At 46.4% G+C, this 20,151-nt stretch overlaps 1 protein-coding gene across 1 annotated transcript in view; it reads right to left on the bottom strand.

Moving 5' to 3' along the window:
- Positions 1-20,151, bottom strand: part of GIGYF1 (GRB10 interacting GYF protein 1) — a gene marked incomplete in the record, with an annotated part of 2,892,461 nt that overhangs the window by 2,188,403 nt on the left and 683,907 nt on the right. Inside the window, 1 exon segment of the mRNA XM_044077309.1 lies at positions 12,709-12,817. Coding sequence (XP_043933244.1) covers positions 12,709-12,817 — 109 coding nt within the window.

Raw genomic sequence — 20,151 nt, 5'->3', positions numbered from 1 at the left:
CTCTCATCTCTAGGACATTGATATGCAGATGGGCCTCGTGATCTTGCCATGTGTCTTGGACAGTCCTGCCTAGATAATCCCCCCCCCCCTGAGAGGAATCCGTGGTCACAGTGGCAAAGGGTTGGTGCGGTACAGAGAGTCCCTGTGGTAAGGTGACCTGGCTGAATCCACCAACGGAGATCCCTTTTTCAAGTATCTGTGATTAGTATCTGGTGATGCAGGGGCAACTGTTAAGACCACTGGGATGACAGGAGCCATTGGAGTATTCTCATATGTAGTCTTGCTAATGGTACCAATGTTATAGTCGATGCCATTGTTCCAAGAAGTTGTAACACCACCTTCGCTTTGACTCTTCAAAGGGGAAGTATCCTGTAAATCTGCTGTGAAAGATTTTGTATTCTGTCTGATAGTAGTCTGGCTATCATACAGACTGTGTCTCTATGTTTGCTCCTATAAAGGTTATAGATTGGGCGGGCAAAATTAAGGATTTTTCCCAATTTATAGAGACACCCAACTGAGAACAGAGCTTGACTGTGGAGTCTCTGGACTGAACTAGAAGATGCCTGGTGGTGGCGGTCAGGAGCCAATCATCCAGGTATGGAAAAACTTGGGATTCCCTGATGCCTCAAATGGGCTGTCACTACTGCCATGCATTTGGTGAACACCCGGGGGGCTGTGGTGAGCCCAAAGGGCAGCGCCCGAAACTGGTAATGACTGGCTCACAGCCGGACACGTAGAAAACTCCTTGATGCTTTGTCCATCTTGATGTGGTAGTAGGCATCTTGGTGATCTATTGAGCACATCCAATTTTCTTTCCCTAACAGAGGGAGTATGGATTGTAGAGTGACCATTCGGAACTTGGACTCTTCTCTACATACTCGTTTAACCTGCTGAGGTCTAAAATGGGTCTCCAGTCTTCTGTTCTTTTTGGAACTAAAAATAATCTGGAGTATGTTCCAAATCCTGTCTGGTCTGCTGGGACCTTTTGGATGACTCTTTTTAACAGCAGCTTTTCTATCTCTATAGCTGCTTGATCCCTGTGATTGGGTGGTACATCTGGGATCCTTTTGGGAGGGTGTGGTGGAAGGGAAAGGGTATAGAGTAACCTCTGGTGATAACGTCTTGTACCCACTTGTCTAGGGTGATATTTAACCAGGCTTCTGGGTACAAAGACAGGAGACCTCCGACCGGCTCCAGAGACGCACAGTTGGGTTACACATCAGGAACGCTGATAGGGACAGTCACGAAAGGAATCGTGACCTCCCTGATTTTGTGGACCTCCCCTGCCTCTAGGGTGACATCTACCATTTGTTCCTCCTCCCCTGCCTCTGAAGGAGGAATCACCGTGTGTAGCCTGGAAAGATCTCTGATTTCTTGAACCACATTTTACCACTCTTCTGACCTTTATGGTAAAGTCTAGAAGGGATGGTAAAATTGACTCCCACAGCAGAGAGAGTCTTTCCTTCCTGTTCACACCTGGTGAGGGTATCTTTCAACTTGGGTCCAAAGAGAGAATGCGTCAACGGGAGCATCGGTGAATGTAGACATGAAAGGGTAGCAAAATTGCATAGTTGCATCCAGGAGTCTCTCCTTAAGGAGACTCCTGAACCCGCCGCCCTACTCGCACCATCAGCTGCATATGAGATCAGCCTCATGGAGGAGTTAACAATGGATGTTAAGGTAGCCAACTGAGTAGATATTGTAGATAGGACTCCTTCAGTAGAGGTACCATGAAGACCATCTCCTAACTCCTTCAGGAGATCTCTGAAGTCTCGTGAAGTGTGACAGATAATTCAGCAATCGGAGTGTAAAGCCGCTGAAAAGAAGATATGCTTCCCATATCTATCCATCGTTCAGGATTCCTTATTGGGCAGATGGATAAAAGAAGTCTCTGCTAGCTCCTTCTTAGTGGCCGCCGCCACCACCATGGCATCTACAGGTAAGCCCTTGGGAAAAAATTCTTTGTCTTTAGGGGTGGAAAGAAACTTTCGGCCTCCTGGGGCCCGGTTCCACAGCATCAGGAGTATGCCATGCTTTCTGACTCAAGATCCAGTAACTCGTCAAATGGGAGACACACCCATGAAGCTGAGGGTTGAGACCCGAAAGCCTTCAGGTACACTGACTCCTCGGACGGGGTAACAGTGGGCCAGCCGCCTCTCTGCCTGAGGATCTCCAAGATGTCTGCAAAGGAGACCTCTTCAGAAGACGACTTGGGGACCTCTCCAACTCATCGAGGTCAGTGTCAGATGTGAGAGACTCAGAGGAGTCTACATGCTTCCTCTTACATGATCTCTTCTGAGGGGGCTCCTCAGCGAGGTTCTCTGGGGAGGCCTAGGAAGATTGGGGGCCACCCAAGTGGGGGTCCTGAGGCTGTGGGGCTCTGCCATCTGGAGGAAGAGAAGATGCTGAGACTGTAGTCGGCACTTGAGGGAGTATAGCATCGGTACTTCTACGTGGGGCGGATGAGCTATCCAGCATGCTCATCTTCACGAAGACAGATTCCTCCATCTCCGAAAGACGTCTCTGTTACGAAGAAACTGGAGGTGCCGACGGCTCCAGAAGAATCGGCTCCAAGAACGATGTAGCATCCGAGCTCACTCGGGCCAACGCACCAAGAGGGAGACTCAGCACCGAAGAAGTTCGGTTCCAAGTGTCCCCATCCGAGCCGACTGAGGAGCTTCGGACTCTAGACACTTCAGACTGCGCCGACAGTATCGGAGCGGAGTTCGGCTCAGAGACAACCACATGAGGTGCTGGAACCAAAGACTAAACTGTAGTCAGTACCGGCAATATCGGCTCCAAAGGCCCAATCTGGGTTGGAGGAGGAATGAAAGCAGGATAGGTAGGAGGAGTCTGCTCTGAAACCGACAGGGTCACAGCCGATAATTTTGGCAAAGCCGACTTGAGGAGTCTGAGCACCACTCTCTCAATGTCTTCTTCAGATAGACTCCTGGAGGATCTGGAGGACAGCATGGGTGACCTTGTTCTCTGTAATATTGGCAAATTAAGGGTAGGGGAGACCGGTGGAATATTCGTTGACCGGCTCCAAAGAGGGCTGCTAGTGATCGGCACCAAAACACTTGCTACCGATACTGCAGGGTCTATGTCCAAAATCTCAATCGGCCCCAAGACTGTGGAGCCGAAGAGAAAGATACCAACTCCGCTTTTTGTAATTTCTGTGGTGGTTCAGAGGCAGAAGTTGAAGCCGGAGAAGGCAGTTTTGAAGTTTTCCCCTTATCCTTCCTAGAAAACTGCGAATTAGGAGAGGAAGAAGAACAGGCTAGGTCTTCTTCGAAGGAAGGTTTCAACAGATCTTTTAAAATAAGTTTATTCTTCCATTCCTGGAGCACTCTCGGGCTAAAAGAATGGCAGAAAAGTCAGGTTTCTTGCAGATGTATGGCCCCTAAGCAATATACACAATTGCCACGTCCATAAGTGAAGGACATTTTTTTGTGAACACAATGCACTTCTTAAAGCCTGACTGTTTGTGTTCCTTAGATTCCTTAGACATTTTGACAGCAAAGGAAGGCCAACACACTCACACAAAAGAGGAACTAGATCCTCTAACTTAAACAGATCTAGTGTGAACAACAAAATAGGGATGAAACTAGAACCTCTAACTTAAACGGTCCATCAAAAAACAAAAACACACTCACGGGATACCACACGTGAAAAAGCAATAGGCCCAGAAAATACAATACATGATAACCAAGTCAAATCCAGTTGAAATCACAAATCGGAAGTCAAAAAAATGACTGTCAGTAATAAGCTATGATAGAAAACTCTCTAAGCAATAAATTCCTGAAAAGGAAGTAATAGTAATAAAAAAGGTATCACTTAGCCATGGCCAACCAAGAAAGCTTCTGAATGAAGACGCAGCAAACGATATCGGAGGAGTGTGCTCATGCACCATGGGATACCTCCTAGCCACAAGCCAATCAGAAGTTTTCAGGCTTTCTAAAAGCTGCAGTCTCGGACCCAAGGATCGGCTCCGAACTCACAAGTAATAATGGAGGCGAGATAGGACTACATAAAATCTGTTTTAACATGCTCTGGCAAAGGGTGTTCTCTAAGCCAGGCATGTCTCCTAATCACTGAACGTTAAGCAGCTATCCTGCTTGAAGCTTCCAACTCATCAAAGCCACATTCGAGAGAATGCTTGGAAACCTGGGAGCTAGTGTTGCACACATTCAGCAACTCTTCTTGGAAAACCTCCCATCCTTTCTCCTTTTTTTCATCTGATTCAGGAAGATCTTCAACTATTTAATACAATGAAACTGGCAATACCAGGCTCTCGTGGCCAGGGTTCTGAGATATAAACTTTTTGCCAAATCAATCAAAACTTCTACTCAATTCTATCACATGGAAAGGGAATTTTGAAAGTTCAACACTCTTCTTTCTTGGATTTCGAGGTGAGCACCTCGGGCTAGACCACTGCATTCACATAAAGGTGCTTGTGGGACTCAAGTGCTGTGTAGAATTATTCTAATTTCCTAGTGATAGGGGGCTGGGAGTTAGGCTACAGGGATGTGTCTGGAATCACATCAGCCACCACTTCCAACACTGGAGGAATGGAAGGGAAACCAAGAAATAAACTGTATGAATCTTTTCCTATACTATGGATATCCCCAAGCTTACAGCTGAAAGACTTTTGTTTTATGAAGACCATCTCTAAAAGAAAGGTACTCAGGTGGTATGGCTGAGACACAAGCGCCATCCGACTCTGAATTGGTATACATTCTAGTAGAAAAAAACAATCGACAAGCCAAATGATCCTCGGAGTCACAGGAAGCTTTGGAAGCAGAATGACTACTGCAACCTTAGCAGGATAGAACACAGATCCAAGGATACTGCAGCAGGGTTCTTAAGAACATCCACTGTTGTCTGGGCCAAAAGGGAGTCATAACAATTAACCTTGGAGTGTCCTTTTAGATCTTAAGAATCCTGATTTTCAGATGAAAGGGTGGAAAAGCACACAGGAATATCCCATCCACAGAAATGAAAAGGTATCTTGTTTTCCAGGCCTGTATGCAAAAAGTCCTGCAGCAGAACTTCTTTAACTACACACTGTGGATGGACACAGACATAGCTACTTGAGGAGTTTCCACAGACAGATCAATTCCTAGAAGATCCCAAAGTGCAACTTTCCATTTGTTAGGGCCTGTCCAGGTCCTGCTCAGCTTGTCTGCCATAATGTTTTGCTCTAAAAGAATGCAAGGGAGCCTGACGGGAAAAGCTGTGCTTGCTGTTAAACGTGGTCAAGAATGTGATGAAAATAAGAAGTTATGTACCTACCATAACGTTCCATGTTAGTTGTCTTCTCTCGCCTTCTTTCTTGCTTGATGGGTTCGGAGCCGATCCTCGGCTCCGCACTTGCTTTAGCTCGAGAACTCCTTTTACCAGCTCGAGGCAGCCCCATATCCCATGATGCAAGGCAGTAAGTACCCAGATCTCGTTTGTTGACAAAGGGCAATAACACCAAGCATAAAATACTTCCCAAAGGAAGAAGAAACTTACAGATGGAAAAAGGACCAGGTCTGAATGGTCTTTAGCATAATAGTTTCTTATACAAGGTCTGTCCAGGCCAGGGGAAGGAGGGAGGGTTGCAAGAAAGAAGGCGAGAAGACAACTAACATGGAACGTTATGGTAGGTACATAACTTCTTAATGTTAAGTTGTCAATCTCGCCTTCATTCTTGCTTGATGGGACGCGTCCCTAGCACCTCTATCCTGGGTGGCTCAATGGAACAAACTCTTGAGGACTGTAGAGCCAAAACTGGCTCTGTCCCTGGAGGCCAAGTCCAATTTGTAATGGGAAACAAAAGTGTGAGGAGTGGCCCAAGTGGCGCTGCACAAATAGTGTCCAAAGGCAGTCTAGCTTGAAAGGCTGTAGAAGTAGCTAAACTCCTAGTTGAATGTGCTTTAGGTTTTGAGCACAGCTGTTTTCCCCTGATCGTATAAATTTCAGTGATGACCGAAGTAAGCCATCTGGACAAAGTCACTTTAGAAACAGGAAGGCCTTTTTTATTATCTGCATAGGAAACAAAAGTTGATCAGATTTCCTAAATTTTTTTGTTCTGTCCAAAAATATCTAAGCTGACGGTGGACGTCAAGATAATGTAGCTTTTGTTCAGCTCTATCTGAATAGTTAGGAAAAAATACAGGTAGATCAATGGATTGATTCAGATTGTTTTTTGAAGCGACCTTAGGTAAAAAGGATGGATTAGTTCTCAAAGATACTCTGTCTTTGTGAAAAATCAAATAGGGGGGTCGAACCGAAAGAGCATGAAGTTCAGACACCCTCCTGGCAGATGTAATAGCCACTAGGAATAACGTTTTCCAAGAAAGATATTTTAGTGAACAAGAAACAGCTGGCTCGAAGGGGGGAAGAATCAAGGATGTCAGCACTAAATTTAGATCCCACTGAGGAGGAGGATTCCTGATTGGAGGCTTTAGTAGGAAAATTCCTTTCAAGAAGGCCCTGCAGAGCCTATGGGACATAATATTATGATCTGCTATCCCGACATGAAAATTAGAAATAGCAGCCAACTGAACTCTGACTGTGGAAGAAGAGGAGCCTGCATGAAAAATCTCTGCTAAGAAGTCCAGAACTGCCTGAACAGGGGCAGTAAAAGGATCAATATTTTGGGCCTTAGCCCAATAAGAGAAACGTTTCCATTTGCTTGTATAAATCCTCCTGGTAGAGGATTTTAGTGAAGCTACTATGATATCTCTAACTGGGTTAGAGATCAAAGGAAGCCTGGCTAAGGAAGGAAGTGGAGCAACCATGCTGTGAGGTTGAGAGAAGGGATTGACCGGTGCAGCTGACCAGATTGGTGAATCAGTAGATCTGGCACTGGGTCCAGATGCCACGGCTGCACCAAAAGGTGATGATGGAGGAACGGGAACCAAACTTGTCGAGGCCAGTAAGGGGCAATGAGAATCAATTTGGCTCTCAAAACGATAGCTTTCTGGATCACCTGAGGGATCAGAGGAAATGGAGGGAAGGCATAAAGAAGTCCCTGGGGCCAATCCTGGGTCAGAGCGTCTCTGGGGATGGCCTGATAGAGGAAGAGGCTGAAGAAGTCTGGACATTTGCTGTTTTGGGGAGTAGCAAAAGATCGCAACATGGGCGACCCCATTCCAGAAAAATCTCTTCCGCTATGGATTGCTTGAGAGACCACTCGTGAGGCATGAGAATAGCTCTGCTCAATCTGTCCGCTATAATGTTGGTTTTCCCAGGGATATGCGTTGCTACCAGAAACCGATGAGAGGAGATCGCCCATTGCCATAGTCTGAGCGGTTCTCGACACAAGGGGTAGGACTTGGTTCCGCCCTGTTTGTTGATATACCAAACTACACACATGTTGTCTGTGTGGACTGCAATTGTCCCTACGGGAAGAAAGTCGTTGAGGGCTTGCAACGTTAAAAGCACTGCTCTCATCTCCAGGACATTTATGTGCAGATGGTACTCGAACGGTTGCCACGTCCCATGAACCATCCTGCCCTGATAATGACCCCCCCACCCGATCAGGGAGGCATCCGTGGTGACAGTGGCTATCGGGGACGGAGGTACAAAGCACCTGCCTTGGTGAACCTGAGACGATGTGATCCACCAAGCAAGATGTTCTTTGCATGTCTGTGTCACCAGAATTTGGTGACGCATTGGGATTTGCTGGTATGACCACTGTGTGAACAGCATCCACTGAAGGAGGCGCATGTAGAATCGAGCCAGGGGAAGAAGAGTAATGGCCGCAGCCATGAGACCTAATACCTTTAGAACCATTCTGGCCTGTACTTTCTTGCTGGCCAGAATGATCCTGACATGAGTCTGAATGTCTGAAACTCTTTGTTCTGTAAGGGTAGCTGACATCCGAACAGTGTTTAAGTTTGCGCCTATGAAGGTAATAGACTGGCAGGGCGATAAGGATGATTTTTCGAAGTTGACTGAGATGCCCAAATGAGAACAAAGGTCTATTGTGTAATCCCTGGCTTGTATAAGCTGATGCCTGGTGGTGGCTGACAGGAGCCAGTCGTCGAGATCTGGAAACACCTGGAATCCTTGACGTCTCAGGTGAGCCGTGACCACTGCCATGCATTTGGTGAACACTCTGGGGCTGTAGTGAGACCAAAGGGCAGGGCTCTGAACTGGAAATGACTGGACCCCAGCCGAGCGGAGAAATCTCCTGGAGCGTCTGTGAATTTTGATGTGATAGTACGCATCCTGAAGATCTATTGAGCACATCCAGTTGTCCTTCTGTAAGAAGGGCAGAATTGACTGAAGAGTGACCATTCGAATCTTGTCTTCCTGACAGACTTGTTGAGTCTGCTGAGATCCAATATTGGTCTCCAGTCTCCCGTCTTTTGGGGACCAAAAGAACCTTGAGTAGATTCCGGCTCTGAATGGTCTATTGTAACTGGCTGAATGGCTCTTTTTGCAGTAGTTTTGCGATTTCTAACTCTGCAATGTCCCTTAGACCGGGTGGTACATCTGGAAGGGAACTTGAGGGGAAGGGACTTTCCTCGAAAGGAATTATGTAACCCTTGGATATGATCGACTGTACCCATCTGTCTTGAGTGAGGGAATGCCAGGCTTCTGGGTACAGTGATAATCTTCCCCGACTGCCTCCAAGGAGGGACAGCCGGGCAACACCTCAGGGATGCTGAAAGGGCTTATCAGAGAGAGGCTCCCTGTTTCCCTGGTTCTTGGACCCCTCTGCCTCTAGAGCGGCGTCTGTTGTTGTTACCCCTCTGCCTCTAGGGGTAAACTGACCACGTGAATCGGCGTGACTCCTTGGGATTTACGGAACCACATCTTCCCACCCTTCTGTCCTTTGGGATAAGGCCTAGAAGGGGTGGAAAACGGACTCCAACAGCAGAAAGAGTCTTGCCGTCCTGCTCACACCTGGTCAAGGTCTCCTTCACCTGAGGGCCAAACAAAGCTGACCCATCAAAGGGAGAATTTGTGAAGGACGCCTTAAAGGGATCCATAAAATCACATAGCCGCATCCAGGCTTGGCGTCTAAGAGCCACACCTGTGCCTGCGGCTCTACTCGCTCCATCCGCAGCATAAGATATTAGCCGCATGGAGGAGTTAGCAATGGAATTGAGGGTTCCTAGCTGCGAAGCAATCTTTTCTTGAGCCCCTGCAGCTGTAGGATCCTGAACTACTTCTCCCAGCTCCTTCAGGATCTCTCTGGAGTCTGGTGAAGTGACAAAGATAATTCAGTGAACGCATAGCAAAGGTCGCTGAGGAAAACATCCGCTTGCCGTACCTATCCATGGTCCTAGAGTCCTTATTAGGAGGATGGACGGGCACGGAAGGATCTGCAAGTTCCTTTTTGGTGGCCGCAGCCACCACCATGGCATCAGCGGGACACCCTTGGTAAGGAATTGTTTGTCACTAGGGGCAGTGATAAATTTAGAAGGCCTCCTAGGGACTGGCTCTACAGAGTCAGGAGCTGTCCACGCCTTTCGTGCAATAACCTGCATAAGGTGGTCGAAAGGCGGAGACACCCAGGAGGTGGAGGGCCGAGATCCAAACGCCTCTAGGTATACTGACTCATCCTCAGAGGGATTGTTGGTGGGCCAGTTTCCCCTCTGTTTTAGAAGTTCTAGGATGTCTGAAAGGAGACATCCTCAGAGGGGGATCTAGGGGATCCCTCTGACTCATCAAAGTCAGTATCCGACGTGAGAGACTCGGGGGAGTGTACATGCTTCCTCTTACAAGTCCTCTTCCTAGGAGGATCTCCCGAAACAGCAGGAGAATCCTCGGAAGAGGGAAATTCCCAATGGGGAAACCTGAGGCGGAGGATCTCTGGGTCCTGTAGCAAGAGAAGTGGCAGAGATGTCAACAGGTACAATAGAGGGAGGAGCTACGGGAAGAGACTGCTGACTGATACCAGTGGGCAGGACACTCTTCATCACCCCGAATGGTCCCCTCGCTGGCAGGTCCGAGAGAACCCGCTCCAAGAGCTAGGAACTCCAGGGGCCACCGAAGGGAAGTCTCCGAGGCAGATGTCGGAGCCGAGCTCACCAAGGCCGAGGCTCCAAGGGAAGCGGGCTCGGACAAGGGTCCGATGCCACTCACCCCTCGGAGACCATGGAAGCCCGACCACGAATCCCTCTAAGGAAGAGGAGATAAGAGTAGGAGCTGAAGGAACAGAAGGGGTATCCGTCCTCCAGCCGTAGCAGTAACCATGCCGAAGACTCCAACTCCAAGCTCTGGGGTAGAGTTGAAGGAGGAACTGTAACGGGGTGTGGACCAACAGTCGTCTGCTGAGACGGACTGTGTAGCATTTGGGCCAGTACCTGTGACTTGAGTAATCTACTGACCACTCTCTCTAGGTCATGATCTGACAACCTGGATGACCTTGAAGATCGGCTCCGATGGCTCCGCTCCGATAGAAGAGGGCGGAGCCGAAAGTATCGGCTCCAAGGAAGGAGACCTCGACCTCTTCCTGGAATGGGCCATCGGAGCCGATACCACAGATCCTGTCGGCACCGACTTCTCGGAGCCGACAGAGCTCGATATCGGCTCCAGCCGGAGCCGATACAGCCACCAAAGTAACGGTGTCGGAGCCGATCGGAGCCGACACCGATGCCTGTGCCACATGGGTGTCGGAGCCGATCGGAGCCGACATCGAAGTGGTCAAGACAGATTCGGCACCGATAGCCATCGGCGCCGAAAGCTTTGTGGATCCAGAATTGGCTCCAGCCGGAGCCGATCTCGACTCAATCCAAGTCGGAGCCGAGGCCGCAGGCTTAGAAACAGAAGCCTGGGCCTTGGCAGTTTTAGTTGATTTTTGTGGAGCCGACTTAGCCGGAGAGCCCTCCGGCTTAAGAAGACCCCTGAGAATCAACTTGTTACGTCTCTCCTGCAGGACTCTCTGGCTGAAGGAGTGACAAATAGCACAGGAGTCCTGCAGGTGAAGAGGGCCCAAACAATACAGGCAAGAAGTGTGACCGTCTGTCAGAGACATTTTCTGACAGCACGAGTCACACTTCTTAAAACCTGAAACCCTCTCCTTAGACATGGTGCCGAAACACAACACACACAGACACACCAGTCAAATTAAATTAAACAAAATACCAAGAGGTATTTGTATAAAAACACCAACACACACACCCTAACAGGGGGGGGGGATGGGATAGGGAAAATTGACTAACAAAAATTTAAAAGAGACAGGGATTTCTGTCAGAAAAAGGGTAGAAACAAATTTAAACTATCAAAAAATTAGTTTTAAACTAAAAGGGGCTTGAAATATCACAAATGTGAACTACTTACCAGGAGCTGGTAAAGAAGACCTCCAAGCCGGCGCAAACGAGATCTGGGTACTTACTGCCTTGCATCATGGGATATGGGGCTGCCTCGAGCTGGTAAAAGGAGTTCTCGAGCTAAAGCAAGTGCCGAGTCGGAGCCGAGGATCGGCTCCGAACCCATCAAGCAAGAATGAAGGCGAGATTGACAACTTAACATCTACAGAATTATGCTCAGAATTAAATGTATTAACTTAATTTGTTCTGATGGTTAATCAGCTGTAGCCTGTTAACAATTCCGCTTCAACAGTATGAATTTTTAAATAAACACAAATTTTGCCCTTGTTCAAGCAGATACAAATTCTATTTCTTGATCTCTTATGACTGTATAAGAGTACAGAAGGCTCTGCTTTGTTGAAATTTCAGTTTTCTCTACTTGCCAAAACAGTAGTGAATACCACCTTTAAGCTGGGTAAACAAAATTCAAGCATAAGAATCAAACATCTGCAGACGGCAGTACAAACAGACTGCTGCAATTTCAGCTCAGGAGGATCTTCCATCTTCCAAGTGAAAGACAGCCTCCTGAGGAACAATACCACTGGGTCTTGGTCTGAGAAGGTGTCAACCCCTGAAAGCCTAAGCTGACCTTCAGACTTGATAAGTTTTCACCCTGCCAATATTTCTTCTCTCTTGGGTGCTCCTATTTTTGTTTCATCTTCTAAAAACCTATAAATGACTTGCTTGTTACCATGGAGACTTCAGACAATCTGTGCATCCTTTCCAGCATCAGACAGTCTTGGAGAGATTCAGCTCTGCAGTTGATAGTTTTCTGGTTGAACCCAGCAGAATGGAAAAATGTCACATCATGCTGTTTCTAAACAAAACATACATGGACTATAAAGTTTGTGTGGCATCAACTTCCTATAATAATGTAATTAACTTCAGAAACTGACTGGTATCACCCTGACGCCCAAAAACATGGCTAAGAAAACATACAAAAACACACTTCTTCCAGATTTGGGTACTTATCAGTACTATGGAAGCCAGGCCATGCAAAATGGCAAACAAGTATGCACTCACACTGAAATGCAAACTTTGTTACCGTGGCAAGAAAATAATTGAATACTATATGAAAAGAAACCAAACTATTTATAACACACATGCTGATCCCTGAATGGGAAGGCATTCGTCTGGCCAAGAGGGGGAAGGGTGAAAAGCTCTGGAAATCAGGCCAGATGTCAGTACAATGAAAAATGTGACTATGCTGCTGAAGGTAACCATGGTACTACATCTCTGCAGTACATCAACCCACCATACACAGCATGCACAATCAATAACAAATGTTGAGTCGATCTACACTGGTATAGCATAGTACCATGACACCTGATGCACTCAGTGTATTGCATAGCTCACTCAACAATAAACTCAATGTAACATTTATTAAATTCACCTGTCATCCCAGCTCTGACTCCTGTGAATTTCTCGACTGCCACGTCCAAATCCACCATCCCCATCTTCAATACTTCTTTGGTAATATCCACCTTCGCCTCTCCCTCGACCTAAAAAATAAACAATTCTTGAAATAGGCAAAAAGAAAGTGAAATAAATCTCACATAAACCTATTTATTGTTCCAAAACAATCCCAAAATTTTAACTATTCCAAGAATGCCCCAAAATTTGAGAAAGTTTCTGCTACACATACCCAGAAATATACAGGATGGAAGCTATAACTTAAGTTCGAAGGAAGGAAAAGGGTGGTACGCTAAAAAGGTACAGTTGTGTACACTTACCATAAATGTAGATGTGCGAGTGTATTCACTGCTGCAGTCAGTACATTTGGGTTATCTGCTTGCAGGTAGCCCTCAGTCGGCCTGCTTATCAAAGTCTTGGGTCCTGTGTCGGTTGCCGTCTCATGTTCCATGACGTCAGGTAGTCAGGGGAATAAAGCATGCAGCCGAAGCCATTACATCACTTCTTGCCCCAGATGTCAGGTGCCCCCATAATGGGAAGCAATTATATACAAAGGTTACACCTCCAACAAAAAGCAAATACACCAGAAAGCTTAAATACAGTAAACAAGAAGAGAGGTACAGTTAATAGAAGTCAGGGGGCTGGAGGGAGGGTAACCAGGACTGCAACAGTGAATACACTCGAACATCTACATTTATGGTAAGTGTACACAACTGTACTATGTTCTTCGTGTTTCACTGTTGCAGTCATTACACTTGGGTAGATTCCCAAAGCTAAAGAAGGGAAGAGGTAATTAGAGAGCATTAGGACCAGCTATAAGGTCCTGCAAGACTGCAGTGGCAAAACCAGCTCTGGATTTAGAAAAAACTGGGAAGTGATAATGCTTGGTGAAGGTATGTAAAGAACTCCAGGTAGCAGGTTCTAGGATGTCCCTGGTAGGGACACCTCTGAGAAAGGCTGTAGAGGTAGATGCAGCCCTGGTGGAATGTGGTCTTATCCCCTGTGGTATAAGTTTTCCATGGTGCTTATAGCAGAAATGAATGCAATGGTCTATCCACTTAGAAATGGTTTGCTTTGAAATGGCCTTCCCCTCGGCAGCAAATGCAACTGGCAGCTGTTCAGATTTCCTGAGATGCTTAGTCCTGCCCAAGTAGAATCTAAGTTGTCTGTGCACATCCAAGGAGTGCAGTATTAGTTCCCCTTTGTTCTGTGGATTAGAAAAGAAGGTTGGCAAATAAATGGACTGATTAAGGGCCACACCGGATACCACCTTGGGCATAAATAAAGGATTGGTCCTGAGGGACACCCTGTCCACAGGAAAGATGATGAAAGGCTCCACTGCCAGGAGGGCCTGTAATTCAGACAACCCTCTGCTGAAGTGATGGCTAGAAGGAAGTCTGTTTTCCAAGAAAGGAATTTTAACTCTGCATTTGCAGCTAGCTCAAAGGGAGGTAGAGTGAGCTTTTCCAATACAAAGTTAAGGTCCCAGGCTGAAGTAGGAGCTTTCCTATGTGGTCTTAAGTTTTTGGCCCCTCTGAGGAACTGCTTCAGCAGTGGATGAGAGAAGAGGGGTGGCTCTGTATTATAATAAGCCGAGATGGCAGAGGCATGAATTTTAATGAAAGAAAAGGAAAGGTCCTTGTGAAGCATCTCAGTTAAGTATTGAAGAATGTGCAGTAAATTGGGCACAATTGTACCCATCCCCTGAGTTTGGCTCCAGGAACAGAATCTTTTCCATTTTTCAGCATAGGATTTTCTAGTAATAGTAGGCCTTGCCTCGAGAATGATATCCATCACTTGCTTACTGAGGAATGGTAACGGAAGGCTCTGGTAATTAGCCAGGCTGCAAGGTTCAGGGTTTGAAGCTGGGGGTACAGAATCTGGCCCTCCTGCTGGGACAGCAGGGAAGGGGTATGAGGCAGGTTCCATGATTTCAGTAGTGACACACTGCGCAACAGGGGGTAACACCACTGTTGGCGTGGCCAGTCTGGTACAATGAGTACTGTCCTTGGTTTGTCCTACTTGATCTTCAGTAGAACTTTGGAGAGGAGAGGAAGAGGGGGAAGGCATAAACGGATAGGTTTTTCCAGGTTAAGGACAGGGCATCCACTTTCCAAGCTTGTCTGTGGGGAGTCCTTGGTCAGAATTTGTCCAACTGGTAGTTCTGAGGGGAGGCAAACAGGACCATCTCTGGGCTCCCCCATTTGTTTCTCAAAATGTTGAATACCTTTGGTTCCAGTTTCCACTCGTGTTGGTCCATGAGATTTCTGCTCAAGTCGTCTGCCAGTGTATTTAGCTTGCCTGGCACGAACTGAGCTTGTAGGTGCACTTGGCAGCTCAAGGCTGTGTTCCACAGAGCCATGGCGAGTCTGCAGAGAGAGTATGAGTGGGCTCCCCTGCTTGTTTATGTACCACATAACAGTGGTGTTGTCCATCTTTACCAATAATTATCCAGGAAGAATGTGGTCCTTGAAGGCGGTCAGAGAATTCTGTAAAGCTAACATTTCTTTTTGATTGATATGCAGGTGCATTTGACTCGGGTTCTATTTGTCCTGAATGCACTACCCTGCCAAGTGAGAACCCCCATACATAGTCTGATGCGTCTGTTAGGGTTTGGGCGGCAGGGGGTAGAGTGAATGGCAGACCCTTGTGTGTGGTGGCAGGCGTCTTCCCACCAAAGGAACTCTGTCTTTAGACAAGGGATGATAGGAATCATTGATTCTAGGTCCTGAGAATGTTGACACCATAGGCTTTTTAGATACCATTGTAGTTTACTCATATGCAGTCTTGCATATGGAATTAGTAGAATGCAAGAGGCCATGAACCCCAGGGCTTGCAGTAATTTCCTTGCAGATAGCTGGGTCTTTGTGGCCAGCAGTCTGAAGTACGCTGTCAAACTTGTTTCTCTGGGGTGAGGAAGGCCATCTGGGAAGTTGTATTCAAGCTTGCTCCAGGAATACAATTTGTTGGCAGGGTACTAGCTGCGATTTATTTTCGTTTATGGTGTATCCGAGAGACGTTAGTAATTTCTTTACTAATGCCACAATCGCCCAAGTATGGGTATATTTGAATATTTCTTTGCCTGCAGAACGCAATGACTGGAGCTAGGCACGTTGCAAATACCCTGGGCACAGTAGACAAGCCAAAGGGCAGTGCAGAGAACTGATAGTGCATGTAGCCTGCTCTGAAGCATAGGTATTTTCTGCAAGATTCCCTTATTGGGATGTGCAGGTAGGCTTCCTTTAAATCCAGTGTTGCCAACCAGGCATTTTTGCCTAGCATGGGAAGCAGCTGAAGAAGAGTTAGCATTTTGAATTTTGGGATTACCAAAAAGGTGCTTAGGATAGACAGGTCCAGGATAAGATGCCAAGAATGGTCTTTTCTGGGTACCAGGAAAATTCTTGAGTAAAAACCTTGCCCACATTCCTCTTCTGGGACAGGTTGAATAGCCCCGATACTCAGAAGAGAGAGAACCTGCTTTTGAGCCTCTGCCCACTGATTTGGGGGTAGGTCTGGTAAACCGTTTGGGGCTGGTAAGGAGTGGCAGTGGAATCTGTATCCTTGGGAAACTATATTTAAAACCAATTTGTCTTGGGTAATGAGTTCGCAGTTTTTGCATAGAGGGAGATCTTTCCACCTAAAGGAGCAGTCAGTTAGGCAGGACTGGGAAGGTTTAAAGTTATGTCATTGTGACAGGTTACCATAGGGGGGTGTCTTATTTCCAGCTTTGGAAGTGACAGCCCCCCACTGCTTAGGCCTGTGCGTACCTTGAGACTCAAGCCTGGGTGGTCTGCTGGTCCTGGGTTTGGACTGAAGGCCTGGAAGAGACAGGAAAGGACCAATTCTTAGAAGGCAAGTGCCTACTAAATCTGGGAGGCTGTACTTGCAGGAAATCTTAAATAGTTTGCATAGATTTAGCTTTTTCCTCCAGCTTAAGTACTACTACTGTTTTGTTGCCAAACAGGCGGTCTTGGTTTAAGGGAGCATCTTATTTAGCTTTAACATGATGAGGCAAAGTTTGCTCCTTAAGCCAAGCATGCCTTCTAAGTACAGACCCAGTGACAACAGCCCTGCAAGATGCATCTAATGACTCAAAACCACATCGTAAAGTATATTTACCAACTTGTTCAGCAGAATGCATTAAATCTTGTAATTCTTTATTTTCAGCACAGTAAGGAATCAACATAATTTTCTGTTTAAGCAATCCATTAATATGCTGTGGATACTTTAACATATGAAACTGGCAGTTTAAGGCCCTTAATGGCCAAAGTAGCAAAAGCGTATACCTTCTTACCCCCATCTGTCCAGGGCCCTGGAATCTCTATCAGAGGGGGTAGGGTTTTTGGCAGTAATAGCCTTAATGCCTTTGGGTCCCTGTGAAATGGTCTCAGGATCTGCGGTAGGATTCTTAGAGAGGAAAGTACAGTTTTGTACCTACCATAAATGTAGATGTTTGAGTGCTAATACAGCTGCAGTCATAACAGATGGGGTTCTCCTGCCGTCAGGCGGGTCCTCGGTCGGCCTAATTCCAAAGTCTAGGTCCGGCGTCGGTTGTCGTCACTTTCTTTCCTGACGTCAGCGCGACAGGGGTATATAAGACACAGCCGACGCCATTTTCTTCAGTCTTTCTTACCCCAGATGTCAGATGCACCCAGAAGGAAGGCAAAATATACACATATATATATATATATATACACATATATATATATATTATATAATCATGCATTGCAATATAATCAAAAACCAGTAGCTGCAAGCAAATACACCATAGAAGAATAACCCAAGTTGTGAGATGAGGAGTTAGCCACTAGGTCTGTACCCAGAGGGGAAGGAGGGAGGGAAACATGGACAGCAGCTGTATTAGCACTCTAACATCTACATTTATGGTAGGTACAAAACTGTACTATGTTCATCGTGCATACAGCTGCAGTCATAACAGATGGGTAGAATCCCAAAGCTACGCACAGGGTAGTAGGCACTAGGTGGAACTGGGAGGAGCCAGAAAGCCCTGCAACACAGCAGTGGCAAAGCCTGCTCTAGTTCTGGAGTATAAAGGAAGGTGGTAGTGTTTAGTGAAGGTATGCACAGAACTCCAAGTGGCTGCCTCCAAAATATCTTTGGTAGGGACTCCTCTGAGAAAGGCTGCAGAGGTAGCTGTGGCCCTTGTGGAGTGGGGTCTGATGCCTGCAGGTACAGATTTACCAGGAAAAGGAGCAACAAAACCGTATGCAGTGGCCTATCCATTTTGAAATACTCTGTTTGGAAATTGGCTTCCCTTGAGCTCCTACAGCATAGGACACAAAGAGTTGTTCTGATTTCCTGAAAGGCTTTGTTCTGTCCAAATAGTAACGTAGCTGTCTATGGATGTCTAAGGAATGTAGCAGCCTTTCCCCTTTGTTTTGAGGATTGGGGTAAAAGGTAGGTAAGTGTATGGCCTGATTTAAAGCTACCCTGGATACTACCTTAGGCATAAATGACGGGTTGGTTCGTAGGGAAACCCTGTCCTGATGGAAGATGAGAAAGGGCTGCACAGCCATGAGGGCTTGCAGTTCCGAACCCTACGAGCTGAGGTAATGGCCAGAAGGAAAGCTGTTTTCCAGGACAAATATTGCAAATCTGTAGAGGCAGCTGGTTCAAAGGGAGGCAATGTTAGTTTTTCTAGAATGTAATTAAGATCCCAGGCTGGAATTGGTTGTTTCCTTGGAGGTCTTATATTCTTAGCCCCTCTGAGGAACTGTATTAAGAGTGGGTGGGAGAATAATGGTGGATCAGTGTTGTATTCAGCAGAAATGGCTGAGGCATGGATTTTGATGGAGTAAAATGAAAGTCCACTGTTCAACAGCTCAGCTAGATACTGTAATATCTGAGGTAAATTCAGTTTTCTAGGATCCTGGCCTTTTTTCTCATTCCAAGTGCAAAACAGTTTCAATTTTGCGGAGTAAGCCTTTCTAGTAGATGGCCTTCTGGCCTCCAAAATGACATCCTGCACCTCCTTGGAGGGTAGGGTCTGTTGTGGTGTTAAGGAATTTTCCATGCAGCCAGATTGAGTGTTTTCAACTGACTGTGAAGAGTTTTGTAGCTGTGCTGAGTCAGTAGAAGAGGCATTAGAGGTAGAGTTCAGGGAGGAGAATGTGTTAGGCTCCTCAGGAGTGGGTACCAGTGTTGTCTTGGCCAGTCTGGAGCGATCAGTATCATCTTCAGTCTGTCTGCTCTTGCTTTCAAGAGCACCTTGGGCAGAAGAGGCAAAGGTGGGAAGGCGTAAACTGTCCGTGCTGCCCAACTGAAAGAAAGGGCGTCCACTCTCCAGGCCTTTGAATGAAATGTCCTTGAGCAGAATTTTGTCAATTGATGATTCCTGTGGAAGGCAAAGAGATCTATGTCTGGCCTTCCCCACGCTTGGATTATCTTTGTAAACACTTGAGGATGCAACTTCCATTCGTATGGTCTGTCATATTTCTGCTTAGATTGTCTGCCAGCTTGTTTTCCAAACCTGGCAGGTACTGTGCTTGAAGTTCGATTTGCCATTCCAGAGCCAAGTTCCAAAGTGACATGGCCAGCCTGCACAGGGGGTATGAATGTGTTCCTCCTTGTTTGTTTATGTACCACATTACTGTGGAGTTGTCTGTTCTTATCAATAATTGCCCTGGATGCAGGAGGTCCTTGAAAGCTGTAATTGCATTTATCACTGCTAGCATTTCCTTTTGATTGATGTGAAGGTGCTTTTCCTTTTGGGACCATTTGCCCTGAATGCACCTGTCTGTCATGTGTGCCCCCCAGGCGTAGTCTGAAGCGTCTGTTGTGATGACTTGATTTGCTTGAGGCTTGCACAATGGTAGACCTGTGTTTGTTTGGCATGCTTGGGCCCACCATAGAAATTCCTTTTGCAAACATGGGATTAGTGGTATTATTGTTTCCAAACTGTGGCTGTGTTGAGACCATAGGTTTTTTAGGTAGCATTGAAGTTTCCTCATATGCAGCTTTGCACATGGGATTAGAAGAATGCAAGATGCCATGAAGCCCAGAGCCTGCAGGATTTTCCTTGCAGTTAGCCTGGTACAATTTGCTAGTATTTTGAAGTACTGAGTTAGTTGCTCCTGTTTTTCTGGCGTAAGATAAGCCATCTGGGTGTTTGTGTCCAAGTTGGCACCCAGGAAAATTATTTTCTGAGATGGTGTTAGCCTGGATTTCTCTTTGTTGACTGTGTATCCCAGAGAATTCAATAACCGTGTTACATAAGCCAGATGTTCCAGAAGTATGTGTTTGCTGTCCGCTTGGATCAGGCAATCGTCCAAATAAGGGTAAATTTGTATCCCTTGAAGTCTGCAGTACGCAATTACTGATGCCAGGCATTTCGTGAATACTCTGGGCGCAGTAGATAAGCCAAAGGGCAATGCAGAGAATTGATAGTGGATTGAACCTGCAA

This window comes from Protopterus annectens, chromosome 7.part0, assembly GCF_019279795.1.
Source record: "Protopterus annectens isolate FY-2018-M chromosome 7.part0, PAN1.0, whole genome shotgun sequence".
NCBI lineage: Eukaryota > Metazoa > Chordata > Ceratodontiformes > Protopteridae > Protopterus > Protopterus annectens.
Note: the sequence above shows the minus strand (reverse complement) of the source record. Positions and strands in the feature narration are given on the sequence as shown.